Below are 23,830 nucleotides of genomic sequence, written 5' to 3'. Positions count from 1 at the left end.
GTTTTGTATTTGAATGAATTTGTAACTTGTGTTATCAAATTTGAATAAGGACTTAACGGCCTTGGTATATTGCCGATTCTTCAGCGCTTTTCATCAGCATGTAAATAGACATATTTTAATATATAACAAATATGTATAATGCTAACTTTATCCTTAGTTGTCTGTGTGTATGTAAGTGTAGACTATTCGGTATTATGATGAGTAATTGTCAAGCGTTGACGATTTTTTAAAATTACTTTGAACTTCTATATCTGCAAATATGGAGTTTTGCAACCTATAAGTGATAAGTGAATTTTGAAATACAGGTTTATGTTCAGTTATGTAGGTAAATAAAAATTATGTTTTCCATAATCTAGAATTCTAAAACAACACTGTTCATCCATGCAGTGATATCGTCACCTTAACTTTTGTGGGAATTTCTTCTGAAACAAGTTTGGAAGGTCACACATTTTAAAGATATTTTGTAGATACTAACGTCGTCACAAAGGAAAGGAACAGTAAAAAATAATACAGAACAGGCGGCTGGTGTATTTGATAAAAGCCCATCAAAGACTCTGTGTTTATTCAGTCACTTACAAATAGCTATTTGGGCTTGGGGCAGGAATAGGAACAAGCTTTTGGGTGTGGTGCAAACATTATATTTCTTTAATACAATCACGTGAAAACATATACATAATTGAGCTTTAAAAATACCTGTACACTAACACATCAAAACAGAGGAAGGGGAAAAACAGGCTGTGATGACATAAAACAATCACACATTGTTCTCCATCTTCAACTCTGAGTATACAAATGGTTATTTTACATATATAAGAAATATATACACCTTAGGAAGGGAAGAACTGATACAACAATTCAGAATATTTCTAAAGCCATTTTGTGACATTATTGCCAACCTTGAACCCACTGCAAACTGAATGTAACAGCCGTTAATCCTGCTATGCCATTGATGGGAACTGCGTAGTCCAACTGAGAATATATTTAATCATAATCTGTTAAGAGTGCTTAACAGGTAGGCAACTGGTACAGTTACTCGTGTAACTGTAGGTATCATAATTTCATACCTTGAATTAAATACCAGTTTATTACATATGAGATTTAAGTTTATATACATTTATGCTCGACCATGCCGAAATGTAGTAATTATACACCTGGTAGCAGCCCTTTAATGGACCTCATTAAAGTACACCTATTCATTAAAGTTCAGGTGTTCCACCAATCAGAAAATACCATTGTAGCGTTATGAAAGCGCAAGTATCGATTATTCTCGGATATGCAATCGAAAGACAACAATTAATCAACAAATCACCTATATTTGAAATAAAGTCAGTTCTGTTACTGTAATAATTAGCGTTAATTGTAAATAATATTCAAATAAATTCAATTTGTCATCTCGTTTTTCAATGTCAAGGTCAATGTCGACATCTGTTTCTCGGAAAAAATCAATACTTTCGCGTCTGCGCACATCTCACAATTTACGAGGTATTGCACAAGGTCAGTTCCTCTCCTCAGTCAGATAAGAATAACATGAATACTTATGAATAATTTCAAGTTAGAAATATGGTCGAGCATAAAAAGTCGTATGAAACTTGACTATAATGGTAATTAAGACGCTCGTATGAAAATTATGAAACTCGCTTGCGCTCGTTTCATAAACATACTCGCGTCTTAATTACTACCATTATAGGCTCGTTGCATAATGTACTATTATATAATTATATATGTAACCTACAACTTCGTGAGTGTCCATTCTATTAATGTATTAGTTTGTATTGTCTTATTGTCGTCATTATTGTTTAAGAAAATTGTTTCAATAATTCATATAAGTTATTTAGCATTAGTGAACTGCTGATTTTATCTTCATCTTAGACTGGCACTCAATTGTAATGCATTAATATTTATATCACCTGCAAAGATCCGTAATTGTTTAGGCTACTATCAAGTTACGAGATTTAATGGCTTTATCAAAAATGTAAAATAATTCATACATCGGATTTATTTATTTTTTTAAATAGGTTATTTTACTACGCTTTATCAACAGCTTAGGTTATTTAGCGTCTGAATGAGATGAAGGTGATAATGCCGGTGAAATGAGTCCGGGGTCCAACACCGAAAGTTACCCAGCATTTGCTCGTATTGGGTTGAGGGAAAACCCCGGAAAAACCTCAACCAGGTAACTTGCCCCGACCGGGAATCGAACCCGGGCCACCTGGTTTCGCGGCTAGACGCGCTAACCGTTACTCCACAGGTGTGAACCATCGGATTTATAAAATAAAATAAAACCATCTGCCCGTCAAGGATCCAGAAAACAAATACATAGGGTAAAATTAGGGTCTGTTGGACAGTCGGGCATGTTGGACACTTTGTACTTTAACGTGTTACCTCGCCACTTGTGGGCACCACATTCTGCTAGAAGTCAATGACGGAAGTAACCCCACTCGTGGCTATTTCAATGACGGAAGTAACCCCACTCGTGGCTATTTCCGTCATCGACTTCTAGCAGAATGTGGTGCCCACTAGTGGCGAGGTAATACGTTAAAGTACAAAGTGTCGAACATGCCCGACTGTCCAACAGACCCTATTTTACCCTATATAAAAGCGTTTGCGATGAAAATACATACAATAAATTTCAAAAGAAAATAAAAGTGAATCATATTACTTGAAATAAGGACGAAATTGCAAAATTTGAATTGAGTCCTTTAGAATTTCTCTAAGGATTTTCTCAACATTATAAAATGTCTATCCTTTTGATTTTAAAAGGTTATAGGTGTATTTGGAGATGATACCACGAACTGTAAAAAGAAGTCCGTGTACTGACCAACCATTAGCCATGATGTTATACTGCTTGCTAAAATAAGGAATGCAAGGTTCATAGATGATTTTCTTTTCATCATCAGTTAGTTTTGGCTGTTGTGCATCTCTTTCAAACCTGATAGTCGGGTCTAGTATTGTTCCTGTGTTGTTTTTTCTATCAGTGATAACAATATCTGCTCGTCTTGTTGAATCATCTTCCGAGAGAGAAGAAGTTTAGAACAAACCGCGGACCAAACTTATGTTGGAATATGCATGTCTCGTGCTAAGAATTTGATGATAAATAAAAAAAAAGCTTCATAATATTATACAAATATCAATCGGCTTGTTAAAATGATTGTTGTAAGAAATCTACCGCTTACTTGCACCAATAGCATAGCAGAATTGAGTAGGATCAGCAAAGCACTTAATTCTAACTTATAATTATCTTTGGTAGTCTCTAGTGTCAATGTTTCTATTATCTACAATAATTGGACCTTTTTTTTTTACTTTGGAAGTGTTATTACTCTAACGTTGGAAGATATTTGGGCTAACGTGATTTGAGCAATTTACTTGTGACGCGAGCTTTCGGAATGCAAGGACTGTGGATATGGTGGGATCTGTCATCACTATTCCCATGAAATTCACCTGAGAATATCACTGTCGTTATATTGGAATGTGAACATCAGGAGACGAACATGAAAACAGTACAAAATAGATTTATGACTTGGTGTGAGGGGTCCATTTAAAGCTCTTCGTCTACAGCTGTGCTTACTTTTATGAGAGTCGCATAGAATAATCTGTTCAGACTTAAGAGACATGCAGTGAACAGCGTATGTCTCTTTCAACTCTTGAATTGTTACGATGAGAAAAAAATTATTTTCTCATATAGACACTGTATACATTCTATAATTGCGTATGACAAATGAATCTATAACTACTACAGTTCTTTCACCATCACCACTAGCAGAGAAGTAAATGTTATAATGAAATTATCATGATCAGATTCTGATTATGAGATTGAGGAGATTGCCTGTCGTGGGGAAAGAACGTGATTGTGATCTGTAGTGGAAGTATAAATTGAATGAGTATTTTCCGTCATCAACGGTATCATTCTTCAAATTTTGCAAGACAAATTTCAGTCTTCTGATATGGAAGCGCAGATCCTGCACACACATGAAGCTCTATCCCAATCATTTCCAACTGGCCAACCTGTGACGTCTCAGCGCGTTTTTCCTCTCGGAGCAGAGCTGATAGAGCACGTGAAAGAGGGTAAAGGCTGGTTCACAATAAACCGGGAACGAGAACCAGAATGAAAACGAGAAGCAGAGGACGTGAATATGAAAATTTTTGATTCGCAATAAACCGAGAACGTAGACGACTATGCATATCGATATGTATGTCAATAACGATATGTAAAGTCGATATTACGCATTCTGATGTTATTTGTGTATAATTGACCAATGGCGTTCTCTCATGAGTACAGGGCAACCAACATAAACACAGGTTAACAAACTTCGAAATTTCAACTGAAACATTTCATTAGGTACGGTACTATAAATATGCCCATGCATCTTTATTATCACAACCTATTTTAAGTCTACCATAACGTAAAATAATTAGAGAAGAAACATTTGTAATAGAACAAAAATTAACACAACAGTAGTTATTGAATTTAACCGTGAATATGTAGTGCCTAATACAACCAATACAGTAATAATAAAATATGGTTCGCTTCCGATCGGTGTTCAAAGATGTAGCTATTGAAAGCCACGTATTCTCCTTCATTTTCTCATATTTATACGAGGCGCGCCGCTTATCGTAAACGTGAGAATTTAAATATTAGAATCTCATCAAATAAAACTTGCTCCAAGATGCACAGCACAGAACAAAATAATGCATAGGTTATATCACGGTCTTCTTGCTACAAAATATACGACGACAAAATAGCATTTAGATGACAATAGAATGAATCTAGTGGGCTATGATCGGAAACGTGAACGCCAATGTTGAAACTTGGCCAACTCTCCGTTCCCGATCTCGGGCTCCGGCGAGCTTTTCGTTAATTGTGAATGCTCACATTTAAATGTATACATTTTAACAATTTTACCGTTTTCGTTTTCGTTCCGATTCTCGTTTCCGGTTTATTGTGAACAAGCCTTAATGTTGTGTCTCTACTGTTTAAACATCTACATCCCTTCCACTGCCACTCCCCCTACTTTGCTTTCCTACCTGTGCTTCCCCTCTCAAGGAGCTCGAGAGCAGAGACGTGTGACATCACAGAGCCAGCAGTTGGAAATGCCTGCTGTATGCTAAGCAGGATGTAGTGTAAGGAAAAAAACAAAATGCATAGCACGGAAGAGTTACAGATTCGTTTGCCAGACATCAAGATATTTCTCAGGTCTCCTTGCAGAAGTTCTTTGATACAGTCATTCTGTTGTCATACTATATATACTATAAACTTCTTGAACTGTGTAGTAGGCAAGGCCCTTGCCGTTTGAGATGTGATCACATATTTTATTACAGCCAATCTGAGAAAACATACTAAAACATATCACTTACTGCATACTAAAAATAGGATCATTAACTTCTAATTTTGTAAACTTTGATTGGTTGGATAAGTGAATGATCAAAGTCAGCAAATGACCATTTAGCTAATCTAACATTTTTTAATGTTATCTTATTGCTCATTACACTGCGCTGTGAGTTATACGTAAATATCAATGTTCTAGCAACTGATAACTTTTGTCGTTTACTGTTGTCTATACTCAAAATATTTTCCGAAAACTATATTGCCTGATTTGTAATTTGTTGTGTAAGATCTAGCTTATTTATAGCTTTCCAAATTTCAGTAATATTTTTATTCTTGGCTTGCATCTACTAAGTGGTCATTTACTAGCTAATGTAGCTTAAACACTTCTCCAACATATTTCATTGCACAGAAACCATACATTTTTATACAAACCTGGCTTTCAGGTATTGTATAATACAGATTTGTGTAATACACGTTACTGTTCGTTAACAGAAAACCACAAATGTAAGTCACACAGAAAGTGTGTACTCAATGTTGGGTCTCTGACGTCTTGTCAACCCAAGGGAATAATTGAGCTGGGATCTGGTAGAGTTCCTGGATAGCTCAGTCGCTAGAGCGTTGGCGTGCTAAGCCAAAGGTCCCGGCCCCAGAACAATTTTTCCCTTGAAATTATTATACACTTTTATGTTATTAATAATACAAAATTGAAATAACTCTTTAAAATACAGTTAATGAGGTCAATAAAGGTACAAGAATACGTTATCTTAATGGAAAGTAACAAGCTGACAAAACTGTGTAATCTATCAGTGTTTTACATGCTTAAAAATTTGGTACTGTACTTGTATAACGTCACCCTTTTCCATTCTCGGTTCCCCGCAAAAAGCTTAGCATGCAGTACTTTATATTCAGTAATGTTCAACAATATTCAGTGATAATAAGTAAAAAATTGCATACTAAATAATAATAATAATAATAATAATAATAATAATAATAATAATAATAATAATAATAATAATAATAATGCACAACTGTAGTAATCTACAGAAAAATACAGTGGAAATAAGAAATACAATTTCTATGGTTTATAGTATTATTGTTCTTTCTTTAAAGTTTTTTTTGTCACATATTATTTAGCCGATGATCAGGTTTTAATTTGTGCTTCCGAAGATGACTTACAAATGGCAATATTTAAATTAAACAATATTATCAAAGAAAATAGCTTAACTATATCGACTATTAAAACAAGAGTGTTAGCCTTTAGAGGATTAGAAACAATTAGAGCCAAAATCGTATTGAATGGAAGACTGCTGGAACAAATTAATACTTTTAATTATCTGGGCTGCAATATTGCATATGCAAGAAAAGAAGATTTTACAAATAAAATAAACAAATTTAATTATTTATGTGGGGTAATAAAAGTACTTTAAAATACACGAGAAAAGAAACAAGATTAAAATTTTATAAAGTTATGGCAGTTCCTATGTTGCTATACGGCTCTGAATTCTGGACTCTTACTAAATCCGAAGAAAAAAGAATCGCGGTGATAGAAATGAGATTTTTGAGGAGTATAGCAGGTTATACTCTCTTAGACAAGAAACGCAATGAAGACATCAGACTAGAACTGAATATATTCAATTTGATTGAAAAACTCACAGAATATAGGAATAAATGGAAGCAACACGTTGAAAGAATGACTTAAGGCCGTATTCCTAAATTAATATTCGACTACAGACCAACTCGTAAAGGAAACTTAGGTAGACGCAGGAAAAGATGGCTTCAACAATTTTAAAATTTATATACTTCATGAGACCGGAACTAGCCAAACAAGGCTTAAACCATGTGGTTGATGATGATTATTTTTCATATTGCTGTACAATATTTTCGTAGACTTATAACCGAGATGTACAGTGAGTATTCAGAAAAGGATGGCGTTATATGTTGCAACAGCGTTATGCCACTCTATTTGTATAAGTACTAGTTTTACAAACTCTAAGTTTGTTCTTTATAATTATATTAATGATACAATTAATATGTTTATGATTAGCAGAAGTGAGCAATGCTATGTAACTTTCGTTCTTGCGTATGACTTCCGGACCAAACTAATCAATTACTAATTTGCCTTTCTACTAGACCGTTGGTTGAGGCACGACAGTGCGATGATTCTCTCGCAATTGAGAACACAGCCGTAGTACAACCCTTTCTTCTTATTTCATGTCACGGGACCCCAGCACACACAATTCCAGATAAATCTTTCAAAATTTGTCTCGAAGTAGTACAGATAGAAACATATAAAATGCAGTTAGCTCTCGGGTGCGAAGTATACAGATGTACGTGGCTTTTAATCCTTTGCTAGCTGTGACTTGTAATCCGTAAATAATCAGAAAAACACAAGTATGAAACTAAAAAATCAGTTCACAAATTCAAATCTGTTTCCGTTTTTTCCGTTTCCTCTTATGAAATTCATATTTTGAACCAGACTGTGTATAAAACTGCCCGTGCCGTCCTTAAACCTGATGGAACTTGGCCCTTGTTTAAAAAGATAACTTACGGCCGAATTCATAGTCAACACTTATCGTAAGGAAACACTTGAGCAGTTGCTTATAATAATTTCCAATTCATAAATCCCACTGAAGTGAACACTTATTCAAATAAGGTAGCTTGTCAGCTTACTCAAGTGTTTCCTCATATGCATTGTAATCAGCTGATTCGGTATAGAATAGATGATGATTATGATTTAATTTAATTTATTGAGTTCTGTAATTAAAATGAAAATGAGTTTCGGCAATCTAAAGATATATCAGAGATATGGAAAACCCTTTAGAGATGTATAATGATCAACAATTTAAGAGGAGATACCGTTTCGACAAGAACACTGTTGTGGATATTCTGGTGTCTCTCATTTCAATTCACAATACAACCATGAGGCTTACCGATTTCGCCACTGCTGAAAGTACTGGTTGCTATGAGATTTTATAATACAGCAGCATTTCAGGTAGATTAAAGCGGCATTTTTTTTTTTTTCAAAAAGTATTCACGTCCCAACAAAGTGTCATTTGCATTTTTGTTTGTATTCTACCCTAGGAATAAGCTGTTAAAATTTGAGTAATTATATCATTTCAACTTTGTTTAGCATAAAAATAACTGAAAAATAAATTAAAATGATTTACTTACAGGAATATTTCCGGAGTTTGCATTAAACTCAACTGCAATTTTATTCCATGTCAATTTCTTCTTTTGGAGAGAACAGTTATTATCATTTTTTTTTTACTTTCGACGATATCTCCATATTTCATAACTAGTTATCTTAGCTCACTTCTTTCTTTTCTGTAAAATGCTTTCTGGACATCTTGTATAATTTTTAGCTCTATAATATTTACTTCTGTATTTGTGTATGATAATAATGCCGATTTAACAATTTGAAGGCGCTGGAAAACAATTGAATGTAGGAAAGCGCTCACGTCTAACCATGTTGCCATATTTCTTTCTACGTCAAGGGAATGCTCAGGGCATATGAATGAGTAGCGTCTCTGCAATACGATCTGAAATAACTGCTAAGGAAACCCTCATTACTTAAGTGTTTCCTCATTTTATAAGTGACGACTATGAATTCGACCCTAATACCACCTGAAATGATATGCCTGCATATTTCAAACATCACACATTTTACGCAGTCATTAAATGATTATTTTGAGTAGGTAACCTAGCAGTTCTACAAGTAAACGAGAATAGGAGATTGCACAATACATTGCCATTGTCTAGTGTTGCATTACAAAATCAGGTTATTTGGTATGCAAAACTGCCTGAAGAGAAAAAAGCAAATGCTTACAGTCATGCATGAACGAAGTCCTTTCTTATGCTTGAATTATTTTCTTTCGCCAGAGACCTCTGTTTATGAATGCATGAATAATTACTTCATCAGCATTTTAATAAGCATAAATTAAATAAATAAACTCAATTTTTTTCTGAAATGAGTGTCCATGGATAATAACACCTTCAGGACTCGACAGTATCATATGCAGTATAGCAGGATTGTTCTGTCTTCTGAACGACTGGAAGCACTTATTTCACTTTTACTCTGTTTTGTAAATATCTTAGAATTATATTAAACTTCTTAAAATTCTTAAGTTCTCTATTGAAGGCATATTTCTGTAGATAATAGTTTTAAAAAATTAAACATAAAGCCTATACTATTTTATTTGGCATTTTGTGTTGTGCAAGAAAACATAAAAACGAATAACTGAGACCCCATTTTGAATAAACCAACATTTTATGGTTTTTTTGAATGAAGATCCACCGTTTCTAGTAAAGCAATGTTCAATTTCATGTGCATAACTCCTGAATAAAGTGACTTCCAGATATTGAATATGAACAAAATCTTTCCAGTATTAGGAGAAACTGTTATACATAGATATGTTGAAAACATTTTGAGCAGAAGTAGAAATATAATAGTGACCTATTTTCGTTGGTCTCAATATTAATTCACAACTGAACCTTAATTAATAGTTTTCATGTTAAGTAAAGATGTTTGTTTCGAAATACTGTTACATAATGTATTTTAGATCCAATAAAAAATGAATAAAACATCATTTTAATGACTGGACAGTAAACAAACAGCTATAAGTCAGTGATAAGTTTATTTACAATATACACATTTAGTACTACTGTACCTGAAAAGTATGGAGCTGTTAGAATAGTAATATTACAAAATTGATGGATTTTTAAATGGATTAAATGATGTGCACTTGTTTATTACAACATTATTAAATTTTTTGAGCAGGTATGCTTCTTCATTACTATGTTAATCGTTTCAGGTGGAAGTTATGAATATAACCAGGGTTGCCAGATCGACTTTACCTAAAATCTCCAAATCTTGATGTTATTGTAGCCTAATGTCGCCAATTTTCTACTTTAGAAATAAGTAATCTAAATGTAAGCGTTTTTATGATAATTAATACAGTATCGTTATTTTATGTCATATTTATGTAATAAATTCTGTAAATTTAGTACGGTATCTATGGCATTTGCTTTGCATTCCTTTTTGTACCGATCTTCTCAAATTTTCCCCATTTCTTCAATGTTGCATAACACTAGCCACTGCTACAACGCACTACAAATTAAATTAATCTCACTTAACACCTTTTGAACAAATTAAATATAGAGAATAAAGTTGGAGTAGAAACTACGCTTAGATTGCTAATTTTTACATTGCTGTAAAATTCTCTGAAATGCTTGATCTATAAGGTTCATTGTTGGTAAGTTTATTGGTCTTCAAATTAAGAAAACAAGCTCAGTAAGTCTATTTCCCAGGGCGAGGAAGAAATGATACATTGTTTAAACAATATTATCAAAGATCGGTGAAAGTTTCGGCCTGTTAACAATGATAATATCTAGTACCGTATTTTATGTCTGTCATTTGATTGGATTAGCGATGTATCAGCAATGAACTACTCAATAGAATAAAGTAAATAAAACAAAATAAATAAACGATTACGTGAGGGTTTTTTGAGTCGCCAAAATTTCGCAAAATTCCAGGCAGAAGTCGCCCAAATAGTGATAGTCGCGGTGAAACGAGCGTTGAGCGACTTCCGCCGATTTTGGAATAGACACCGACGCACTTGAACTGCCAACATATAAAACAAAAAATCACACTCAATCGCTTTCACCTTCATCTTGACGGGATAATAAAAGCCTAAACTAACCTAAGTACGTCGGTGTCTTCCAAAATCGGCGGAAGCCGCTCAACGCTCGTTTAACCATAGTCGCAATTCTTTAAAAATAGGTCGCAAAACCTCTATTTATGTAGCCCAAACGGCGAAATATCACCCAATCTGGCAACTCTGGATATAACAAAGCCTATTACATGTTTATTCAGACTTTTAAGTGATGTTTGATTCCTGAACAAGCCGTCTAACTGTTTATTTCCACAAACTTCAAGAGTATTTGTATATATAATCCACACAGCTTGCCGCTATTTGCTTACATTATAGCAGTGATTTTTACGGGTCACAGAACATTGTAAACATAGAATATTTCTTTAAAATAATTTGAACGTGGTTGATAATGAACTAATTGAATTTACAAATAAATTACAACAAATAGAATGAAAAGTAATTTTTAATGAAGTGCCGAAGTCACGCAAAGGATTAAATGCAAAATGGTTCAGGAAACATCATATTTGCAGGGAACACATCTTAAACTACTTGCAAACCCTCTGGTAGGGACTTGGTCCCTTTCGGACCAACGTTTTTACTTTGATCAATCCTTGTCGCCTCCCTGAAGTAATAGTGCGTTCAGAACAGGTTGAGTGAATGTAAGTTGTGTTTTACTCATTTGCTACCGATATCTGCTGTAAAGAATATAAAGCACTGCCTTCCCTTTGCATGTTGTTATGAAGCTCTAATGCTTATATCTGAACACGTAGCTTCATAAAAAAAAAATTACATGAGATATCACTGTGAAACATGAAAGCTTCATAATGAGATATTCTGCAAAGAACTTTGGTGCTGAAACTGCTTACAAGGCAGTGTTTCTCACTGACATAAGAAAGAATATTAGTGATATGTTTGATGTACTACATATTGGTACAGATATTCTTTTATTGTAACAACAGCAGTGAAATCATCATGACCGTAAATTAATGTCTTTCTGAACAGATGTAATGAGTTTGAACGATAAAATTTTCGACAAATTTATCTAGAGCGCTTATTTCTACTTGTTTAAATGCACATCTTCATTTGTTAGTTCGTGAAGCACAATTTATATTTTAAAATTGTTGAGAAATATGTGTTCAAACAGTTGTGCAAAATTCATTTTTAACTTTTACAAAATGATTCTACAGTTACATGTACCTGCGATGAATGGAGTAATGCGTGTTGTACAATGAGCGTCTAGTATGCTTTATTACTTGTAGGTTTTCAAATGTCGCCTTTGCTTTCCAGAATTGAGCTGCTTCTGGAGACAGTTTAGATGCAACATAGTGAAACCAAGTGACTTCACTTAAAAGTGCTCAATAGATTTACATTAATGCATCGCCTTCCTCTCTCTCTCTGCAATCTAATTCAGTGCACTACGTTTTATATAAAACATTTATCAAAATGATATGTTTTCAAGACCAGTAGTAACGGTGATATGCTCGACTCAAAATGTAAATCACCCGACCACCTTGCAACATTGATATTTCGATAATATATTGTTATATGCCACTGAAGATAGTAGTACGTGCTAGAGAGATCACTGATTGACTACTATTGGATGTATTTTATAAGTGAGATGATCATATTTAAGAATAACATCCAGGGACTTCCTCATGTTCTAGTTACTTCAGAGTCTTGGAGTTTTTCCTCTTAAACTGACCATAAGTACGATTATTTCCATTACAACGGATGAGACATTTCTCAGTTTTAACGCAATAAATCTTTTTGGGAAATTTGTAACCGTTTTTTCATCGAATTTATATTTACAATTTCAGTCAATGATAATAAATATAATGTACTAGCCATTAGACAAATAAATATTTACAATTTAGTAACAGCATTTCCACCTCTTGCGTTGTTGGCCAGGATTCTAGACTGATACAAGGATCATTTGGTGCCTGTGGCATTAATAATTGGCAAACCTTTAAATACTGTACGTTCTTCAAATACAGAGGAAGAAATCTGTAAGTTTGTTTCTGCCAACCACATTTAAGGCAACAAATACAATGCATATTTATTTCATTCTCATGAAGAAATATGCAAATTTATTTTTGTGCTAAAATATTGCATATTTCTTCATAAAGTAATATGCAACAAGTTTTTGGCAAAACAAATTTGCAATAAAATAATAGATAGCAATATCTTTGAGCACTGTACACGTAGAACATTGCTCACAAATCCATTGGTACCTTATCACAAACAGTAACTTCATAATGAGGTTTTCAAGATCTTAGGTATCACCTTATTACTTCTTAATTAACACTTTTGAACAGTGTGTTCCTTTTAGTAAAAATTTATATTCGTAAGAGAAATTAAGCTCAAGAGGTACGTACTTATTTCCACGAAAGAACTGCAACGAGTAATCATTCAAGATATTCATTTTTTTCTATGAATGTTAGTGGTTTTTACCCCTATGAAGCAAATAGAAGACCAAAGTGTTTAAATGGTTAACATGTTTAACTTTGGATTTCAAATTTTTTGTGATATATGTGTGCAGTTAACCCTTAAATTGACAATGTATCCTATAGGATACAACAGGTTAATATACTATAATTTTAATAGAACAATAGAAAAAAATGGTAGGAAAATTAAAAAATCACAATACTGTAAGTTATAACATTTAAACCTGGAGAGACAAAAGGTTATATTCTGGATCCGACCATCAGATTCCAGACGCATCAGAATCAACCTGAGGAAGTTAATCTAGAGAAAAGAAGAATTTATGAACCCACTATCCCTTCTTACAAAACATCATATAAACTCAGGGCTATAGAAGTCATCGGATTAATGGTGGGCGCTAGAGGGACCATAACAAGACAATTTGTGTCATTCTGTCATAAATTTGGAGTCCCAACAACAACAATTAAGGAAATTTCTATTATAGCTTTGAAGGGTTCTCTGCAGATTTTACGGCGACATTTGTATTTCAATTCAAATTACAGTTGAATTTTCTCAGTCTATTTTTTTTCTGTATTTTTATAAATTTTCATTATGTGAAATATTATCTACTGCATATTTTAGTTTCTTGTGAACAAATTTCTTATAAGACATTTTTAATGTCATTTTGAAAGTTACTGTTTAACATTATTTGTCTTTGGCAATCTCATCAAGTTGAAGATTGGATTGAACAACGAATTCATTCGTGATGTTTCCCTTGCCGCTATCAGAGGATCACTTGCCATTTTAAAATACCATCTGTACTTTGTTTCCTAAACAGGGATACTTTTCCTGGAATGTCTAATCTGTTTGTTTACTATGTTTAGGCCTGTTATATGCATGCTATTATCTTTCCTGTACTTAATTTTCCCTTTTGTTCGTTCCCCTCATTTTTCTTTTGTGGTATGTTTTTGTTTTCACTCAATATGTTTATTATGCTTTGTCCAATGAGGCAGTCCCGTCATTGGGAAAGCTGAAAGAGTGTATTTCAATGTGTATGTACAACACATAAAAATATGGACATTGCGATAGGTATTTTCTGTATGGTCCGACAAGGTTTAATAAACTAGTGTGAGAAGTGAAGCTTTGCCAAGTTAAGGGTTAACAATATTGTCTATATTAACATTAAAAGAGATCATGTTAAACATCATCTAAGTTCTGGTGAGCTTATTTTACAATTCTGCTTGTCACAGAAAGTATGTTTCTAGACAATCGAGCTTGTGGTTAGAGTGCAAAACAAGACTAGACTGTCTCTATAGCAGGCTCCGCCAAGTCGAGTCAAGATCGCGAGAGGGCGTACAGGCCTGCTTACGGCTTCCACTGCGGGCAGTACACTTGTACACTGCAGTCTATCAGTGGTGGAACCTATCGAGGTCGCTTGGGGCACCGGTGCACTGCATTTTGCACCAGGAATATTTATGTGCTAAAACATGAACCTTAGCAATGTAATGGATGTTGTTATGCGAACAATTAATTTCATAAGGTCTAAAGGACTCAATCACAGGGACTTCAGGGCACTGCTTGATGGTATTAACAGTATGGGGATTTACTGTACCATACCGAGGTAAGGTGGTGAAGTCGAAAAATTCTGGAACGATTTCTCGCACTTAGAAATGAAACTGCCTTATTTATGGATGTACATGGGAAACCTGTTAGAAGCCTTGGACATGAAAGAATATATAAGAATAATGCAACAATTGTGCGAAGTTTCGAACGTAGATTTGAGGATATTAGAGATCTTGAACAACAATTTAAGATATTTGCAATATCTTTTTCAGTGAGTGTCCTGGATATTCCTGCTGAACTACAATTAGAAATACTTGATTTACAAAGCGATATTGAGCTAAAGGATAAGTATCAAAACAAAAAGTATTAACCATTTCTATACTTGTTTTCCACGAGAAAGGTTTCCTAAACAGTACAATCTTGCTGCAAGAACGTTGTAAATGTTCGGGACAACCTACGTATGCGAAACACTGTTTTGTTTAATGAAGTTTACAAAGTCGCGTCACAGAAACAACTAAGTGATGAACAATTGAAAGCATGTTTGCGATTGGCTGGTACTAAAACAATAGCTCCGAGAATTAAATAGCTGCTTACTAACAGAAAACTGCAAAAATCGCAGCGGATCTCTGATGTTTAAGAAAAAGTACTATTATTAGAGAATTGTATTTGAATGACAACGTTTGTACTGTTGTTTTATTTTGTTAATTGAATTGTATAGCAATGAGAAGAAGACAAACAGTATATTAATCTGTATAAAAGTGTATATTTTGTTTTGTTTAATTATTGTGCAAACATGTAAAAATTTGTTTCGTATATAGTTAACTGTACAAAATTGTATAGAGTACTGTTTTTCAGTATAGTGCAATTAACAGTGAAAGCGTGCTTCAATTAAAAGCTGAAATTAATTTACATTCTTATCACAAATTTGGTTCACATACAAGTTCTTAGCTCCGCCACTGTGGAAGCAGCTACCCTTGCCCGCAGCCGTACGTCAGGGCTTGAGGGTTTGTACGTACGCACGAGAGTGTAGTCACTTGACGGTCCCGCTCTATAGAATAGTGCTCTTTGCCTGTGGCTGTCTTCAGCTGTAGGCTTTTACTACCCGAGAAAATTTCAGTCTAGCGTGGGCGAGGTAATGGGAATTAAAGCCGCGGTGTAGATACGAGTAAATTGTATATCTGAGCACAAATTTTCGAATCCTGAAGCACGTGCTGTATTCGCCACAGTTCTACGGGAGTGAACTAACTCTAGCAGCTGAACATGTGTCTTGCTACAGAGTCTTGCCCTAGGGACTGACACTTATCTCTTAAGGCAGTTGGGCTTTGTCAGATTACAGACGTAAGCCTGCTGTCCCTAGGCAGTGACACTGGTCCCTTCCAACAAAGTAATCAATAATGTTGACTATGTGGTGATAACGACAAAATCTCTTCTGTGCTTAGGTTAACAACATTACTGTCAGTGCAACCAAAGTAACATACTGTATGCGGCCATAATTTTGGATATGGCACACAAAACATATGAAACTGTAGGAATGCTGGATGGTGTATGGCTTTATTTATACGTAGATCCGACCTTCCAACCTTTTGACCAATATCGATCGACTGAAATAACTGTTGTTTGCGTTTGTCACACGTAGACTTCTTTCTTTAATTTAATGACCATTTTTTTAACATCTTAAATAAAACTTTCCGCGTAGTCGAGCGCACTGGAATTCAATGCGAGATCATTACAAGCCCAAAAAGTAAACAATGAATTGCATGCGGTGATTTTTGAAGACACCTGGGGCCTGTTTCACAATGTTTACAATCTTTGTAAATTGTAAACTTCTGTTTCACAATCTTTGTTTGTAATGTTGAACTTTACGAAGGAAATCAAATCTTTACAAATTAAATTTTGCTCACTTTACAAGTATTCTATTTCACAATGAAGAGTAATTTTACAAACGTGTAAATTTTACTTGTAAAATTAGCACATTTTCTACAATACCTCTGAGATGTGTAAAGTTTGATATTGCAACAAATTATGAATAAATACAATAAAGAAATACTTATTAAATTAATTTTTGAGTAACTGGATAATATTAAGAATTAAACTAAAGCAGTTTTTATGTTATTAAGAAGTTCTAATGACTCAGACGAAGATATTGAATATAAGCCTAATCAAACGACGTATACGTAAAATTCTCCGGGCAAGAATTAATAACACGTTCGTGTCATTGTATAAATTTAATGAAAGGTTTCGAATGAGTCCCGCGCTATACTTAAGAATACCGCGTAAGTATTTATATACGAAGACTGTATTTAATAAATACTCGCACTTAATAAAGAAGTTCCCTGCACCAAAAATAAATAATTCAATAATGCAATAACGACACTACTTACGCGGTATTCTGAAGTCGTTTCGAGTCCCGTTTCGCTGGACTCTCTTCTACAAGATATGGGACATCATATCCAACATCCAAAAGGGAAAAGTAATGCCCTAACCTCAAAGCGAGAACTGTATTGTTTTGCATTGGATGCATACTAGCTGTCAGTTACGTGGGTTAGCAGATAAGCACGGAATTTATAAGATATCAGTGTGCAAAAGTGCCCACAGGGTAGTTGATGTTGTTAAAAGAGTTAAATTCGGAGCAGGTTTTTGATCAGCAAAATGTTATTTACTATAGCACAGAATTTTTATGCTGCTGATGGGATCACTAATGTGTGTGAGGTTATGGATGCAACATTAATAAATACTGATGGATCAACACAAAAAATTAACCGGATTTTGTGGTTAGACATCGTAATTATTTTATCAATTGCATATTTGTACGTGGACCAAATTTGTTATTTACTTATTTGACTGAATTTGGTGCTAACTTTGGTCATTTAAGTAATAGACGTATTGGTTTACTCGACCAATCACATGACATGAAATTCCATTGTCGCCAATATATAAAAATCTAAACACTTTGAATTTGTTTAAACAATACTTTACATTTTCTGTTGGTGAAATATGAATCAGCAAGCGTAGAATAATCTATTTTAGTACAAAATATAAACATATGTATCGATAGTAGTAAAAATACAGCGACTTTAGCTCTGCTCCTTAGCGATTTTTGTAAACTGTCGTTGGCGATATTGTGTAACCAATGATGCGTATTTGTAAATTTCTTTAGCTGATTTTGTAAAGTTCGTCAAACTTTACAAACTAATAAAATAGCATTGTGAAACACAATTTACAAGCATTTGTAATCTTTTACTTGTTATTTGTAAATTGTTAATTTGTAATTTGTAACGATTGTGCAACGGGCCCCTGGATCGCATGCGTGGACAACTGTCACAAGGGAGAGGTGAATCCGCAAAAGCACAACAAAACAATTTGAAGTAGAGTCTGAAACATGTACTGTAAGTATATAAACAAGTCAGCTGCGTCTATCCAGTAATGCAACACGACAGAGTGAGTGAAACAAACTACTTGTTAGTATTCAAATATTATTTTCCGTCAATGATTTATCATATTGATGTCACAAAGTGAGATCTTTACTAATTACATGTTATACATATTTGTAGTATTGTTTCCGCCGTACTCTTTTTGGCATCATCAGATACTTTTGATTCCTAATCAAATACACAATAAAACATAGATTCATTTATTTTTCTTCAGATAAATGATTTCTGCCGACTACACTCCCAGAAATAGACTTCCATTTCCAGCTTACACACGATAGCTAAAATCAACTACGTAAGTTTTAAACACATAGACTATTCATTAATATATATATTTATCATAATGTTTTATACTTATCACATTCATATTTATATTTCCGTTTTAGAAACTTGTCACAGTATCAGCTAACAACCCATATCCTGCTTGTATGACCAAGAATAATGTAACAGGTTTACGCATGATAGTGATTGATTACACACAGCGGAACCGTCCATCACGAAATAGTAATCCATTTTAATTTAATTGAGATTACACACACAATCTTTCAATTACATTATCAAACCACAAATTACACCATTACATAATACAACCCATATGTTTATTAACAATTGTTTTATATAATGTATTTTATTTTAGTCCCGCGCCGTGGCGTCGTGATCTAAGGCATTCTGCCTAGGACTCGCGTTACGGAATGCGCGCTGGTTCGAGTCCTGGGGGAAGAAATTTTCTCATGAAATTTCGGCCAGTGTATGGGACCGGTGCCCACCCAGCATCGTGATGCACTTGGGGAGCTACAATAGGTAGCGAAATCCGGTTACGCAAACCACCTATAACGGCTGGGGGGGCTCATCGTGCTAACCACACGATGCCTCCATTCTGGTTGGATGATCGTCCACCTCTGCTTCGGCATGTGGCCGTGAGGCCAGCAGTCGGTCTCGGTCCTTCGTGGGCTGTAGCGCCATGGATTATTATTATTATTATTATTATTATTATTATTATTATTATTATTATTTTAACCGCGTTTTTCATTTATACGCAAACGCAACAATGATGCACGTTGATAAACTTTTTAAATTATGGTTTATTTAACGACGCTCGAAACTGCAGAGGTTATATCAGCGTCGCCGGTGTGCCGAAATTTTGTCCTGTAGGAGTTATTTTACATGTCAGCAAATCTACTGACATGAGCCTGTTGCATTTAAACACATTTAAGTGCCATCAAACCCTTAACCTTGAGCATAGAAGGCCAGCGCTATACCAACTACGCTACCGAGGCCGACTGCACGTTGAAATGATTCAGACACAAACATGTATACATGATATCCAAATTGTACAATTAAATTACATACATAACTGAAAACTCGTAAATAGTATGTTTTTAAACTTTAAACTGCAAATCATTTTTAAATCTTATGATTTTTATATCTATGTTTAAAACACCATACTAAGGTTCTAGCTTGGTGATCTCACATGATTATTACATAAAATTGAAGACAGTGTATACATGAGGTTAGTTATTGAAAAACATCAAAAGTATCTGATGACTCCAAAAGAAGTACAGCCAAAACGTTAATACTACAAATATGTATAACATGTAATTAGTAAAGATCTCACTTTGTGATATCAATATGATAAATCATTAACGGAATATAAAACAAGCAATTATTTGAATATTAACAAAGACTTGCCTGAACTATTCAATATAAATTGTAAATACTTGTTAGTAGTAACGGTACCTACTGAAAACTTATGATTAAATGCATTCAACCCTAGAGGAAAATTGACTCATATAGCCAACTGTTACTACCATGGTAAGCGAAAAATTAAGAAACCATGTTATTGATGATTTAAAATTTTACTTTCAAAAGATACTAATTAAGAGCCTAATATGGGAAGGTGGACGTGTTGAAGAGAACATAAACTCGTTGAAGAGAAATTGCGATTATTAATAAAAATAAAGAAATAACACCATTTCAGTTTATCGAAAAAAGTATCTATCACTGTCTGCTCAAAATTCAACGAAGCAAAATATATGTACTAGCTGTTTTTTTAACAATGGCCCTACCAATCTTAGCTTCGTGAGTGACGCTGTAGCTATCAGTGCAAAAATTAAAAGGGAAATGTTGCAGAACTTTAAATTTGTTGATGCCTATGTAAGTGATGGCACGCATTTCGGATGCCTCCTAGAAAATCAGGCACTCAACTCGGACATTTCTTTTCCTTTCCGTATGCATCGGCGTAGCTGATGAGAATGTAAAACAAATCTGTTTATTTTCCGAAGCGTCACTCAGATCTTATTTAATAGTACTTTTGAATTACCTCATTTATTCAATTATGATCTGGAACATTAACTTGTCAAACTGAGAAAAAGGTTTGAAATGACATCGTGTTCCATGTCAAGTAATTAAACCGAGCTTTGATGTCGAGACTGAGAAGTTCCAAAGAAAATCTCAGCGTAACAGACCTAAAGGATAGAATCTTGGATCTTCCTACTGCGAAGACAAAATGTTGCCAACTAGTTTACCTTTCTATTTGGGAATAATTAGCTTCCTAATAGTCACAATCATATTAACACGCTTTTTATATCTTTTCATGGCGTCTTTTGTGATTGAATTCACTGAGATGGTTAAAATTTGCAATTTGTTTTCCCACATACATTTATTCAATTATGATCTAGAACATTAACTTGTAAAACTGAGAAAGAGTTTGAAATGACGAATCGTGTCCCATGTCAAATAGTTAAACCGAGCTTTGATGTCGAGACTGAGAAATTCCAAAGAAAATCTCAGCGTAACATACCCCAAGGTTAGAATCTTCGATCTTCCTACTCCGAAGTCAAAATGTTGCCAACTAGTTTACCTTTCCATTTGGGAATAATTAGCTTTCTAATAGCCACAACAATATTGATACGCTTTTTATATCTTTTCATGGCGTCTTTTGTGATTGAATTCACTCAGATGGTTAAAATTTGCAATTTGTTTTCCCACATACAGTGACACAGACTGCCATAGCCATCTGTACCACAGTCAAGAACTTCTGGCCTCAAATTAAATTGGATGTAGTTACGAAATCGCCTCGAGAGTTGGCTTTCAGACAGTCCCGTAAATGTTAGTGTGGTCGTATTCAGTCTTACGGCTGCCAAGTTGCGATATCTGTCCACTCGAGAGGAGAACAAGGCTGATGTCACCTCACCGGGTTTGCGTGTTCCACTGCAAATACGAATGCTAGGGCCTACTGCACCGCGATCACGACAGCGACTATGAGGGACAGCCAGCCCAGAGTCCTGCCCGCCGCGGTATTGCCGGCGGGCTCCGACACGCTCCTAGTCGTCGTGCCGTGCGGGGGGTGCACTGTCGTCGGGCTTATGATGCTCTTGGCGGTGGAGAAGGCGCCTACACCGCTGCCCTCCTGAAAGTCCTGGTCCTCGTCGTCGACCGGCGGCTGCGGCATGGGGTGGCTGGGCTCCTTCGAGAGCTCCTGTCGCGAAATGTTGCCATTGCACAGATCGCTCCCCGAGCAGAAGCAGTAGTACACATCGTTGGCCACCTTGCAGTCGTTGAGGACTCCCGCCCGTTCAGTGCATGTCCGCAGCACTTCTTGACCTGTAGAGCAAATAAATTATTCCTTACTATTGACCTTCTTGGACTAATTTCTGAGCAGTGTGATCTAGACTTCGGACCCAATAGAGCAGTTCAGTGGGAAATCCGCATAACGACGTACTGACAAGGGAAGTACCCCAGCTCGAACGGCTAAAACCGAGTGTTTATTATTTTTATTTTAGTAGGTTATTTTACGACGCTTTATCAACAGCTTTGGTTATTTAGCGTCTGAATGAGATGAAGGTGATAATGCCGGCGAAATGAGTCCGGGGTCCAACACCGTAAGTTACCCAGCATTTGCTCATATTGGGTTGAGGGAAAACCCCGGAAAAAACCTCAACCAGGTAACTTATCCCGACCAGGAATCGAACCCGGGCCACCTGGTTTCGCGGCTAGACGTGCTAACCGTTACTCCACAGGCGTGGACTAAAACCGAGTGTAAATACGTTTAAAATACAGAGCTGTGCTTGTTCTACCACCCATCAAGGTTATTTATCTGTAAAACTCCGCAGTGGTGTGCAATCAATGATTGAAGAATAACGAATCTAATGACTAGAGAAGCACAAATCGCTGAAGAAACAACATCGTGTAACAGACAGTTATGACAAGGAGATCCACAGAATACATAAATGAGGTATTATGTGGCAAGAAGCTACACGACATTTGCTTTAAATAATATACGAGTATAGGGTATTTCAAAAGTGAGTTCAAACATTAAACCGCTATAAATATTATAATATGAGATAGGGAAAAAACATCACAATGTTGGCAAACAACGGGGTTTACAAAACATTGGGAAGATTTCCGCCGTTCTCTTGTTCAACGTACAGCATTCTGTCTGCGACACCATGCACAGCATTTTGCAGATAATGTCTTGGAATATTGGCAATTTCTTGCGAGATGGCATCTTTCAGTTGTAGTAGGGTTGTTGGATGTGTCAGGAAAACTCGTTCATTAAGGTAACCCCACAACCAAAAGTCGGCCGGATTGAAATCTGGAGATCGCGGAGGTCACATTATTGGAAAGTGTCTACTGATGACACGATCGCCAAACATCTGCGTAATTAATTGTTTTTCAGGGATAAAGATGTGGGGAGGAGCGCCATCTTGTATGAAGATTATGTTTTCCATATCGTGATTCCTCAGTCTAGGGATGACGAAGTTCTGTAACATGCTGTAGTAGCGCTCCCCGTTTACTGTAACAGTCTGTCTTATTCCATTATTGTCCACACCTTTAGAGTAACGGTTAGCGCGTCTAGACGGGAAACCAGGTGACCCGGGTTCGATTCCCGGTCAGGTCAAGTTACCTGGTTGATGTTTTTTTCGGAGTTTTCCTTCAACTCAATATGAGCAAATGCTGGGTAACTTTCGGTGCTGGACCCCGGACTCATTTCACCGGCATTATCACCTCCATCTCATTCAGACGCTAAATAACATAAGATATTGATAAAGCGTCGTAAAATAACCTACTAAAATAATTAATGGTGGAGTTAACACGCGTAATTAAGGTTCGTTTTCCGACCAAAGTCATCAGTAGGCACTTTTCAACCATGTGGCTTCCGCGATCTCCAGATTTCAATCCGGCCGACTTTTGGTTGTAGGGTTACCTTAAACGAGTCTTCCTCACACATCCAACAACCCTACTGCAACTGAAAAATGCCATCTCGCAAGAAATTGCCAATATTCCAAGACATTATCTGCAAAATGCTGTGCATGGTGTCGCAGACAGAATGCTGTACGTTGAACAAGAGGACGGCGGAAATCTTCCCAATGTTTTGTAAACCCCGTTGTTTGCCCAACATTGTGATGTTGTTTTTTCCCTATCTCATATTATAATATTTATAG

The 23,830-nt window shown here is 35.5% G+C and overlaps 2 protein-coding genes across 4 annotated transcripts in view; one reads left to right on the top strand and one right to left on the bottom strand.

Annotated features, from left to right (window-relative positions):
- Positions 1-23,830, top strand: part of LOC138709438 (coiled-coil domain-containing protein 174) — a 549,941-nt gene that overhangs the window by 71,947 nt on the left and 454,164 nt on the right. The gene's annotated exons all lie outside the window — the stretch shown is intronic.
- The window catches only part of LOC138709442 (uncharacterized), a 380,925-nt gene continuing 359,624 nt past the window's right edge, over positions 2,530-23,830 (bottom strand). For both annotated transcript variants that reach the window (XM_069840210.1, XM_069840211.1), the window contains exon 3: positions 2,530-21,989. In XM_069840210.1, the coding sequence (XP_069696311.1) occupies positions 21,619-21,989 (371 nt within the window). In that variant the 3' untranslated portion in view covers positions 2,530-21,618. The remainder of the gene's footprint in view (positions 21,990-23,830) is intronic.

This window comes from Periplaneta americana, chromosome 11 (assembly GCF_040183065.1).
Source record: "Periplaneta americana isolate PAMFEO1 chromosome 11, P.americana_PAMFEO1_priV1, whole genome shotgun sequence".
Taxonomy (NCBI): Eukaryota; Metazoa; Arthropoda; class Insecta; order Blattodea; family Blattidae; genus Periplaneta; species Periplaneta americana.
The sequence above is the reverse complement of the archived record's forward strand: the minus strand, read 5'-3'. Positions and strand labels throughout refer to the sequence as shown.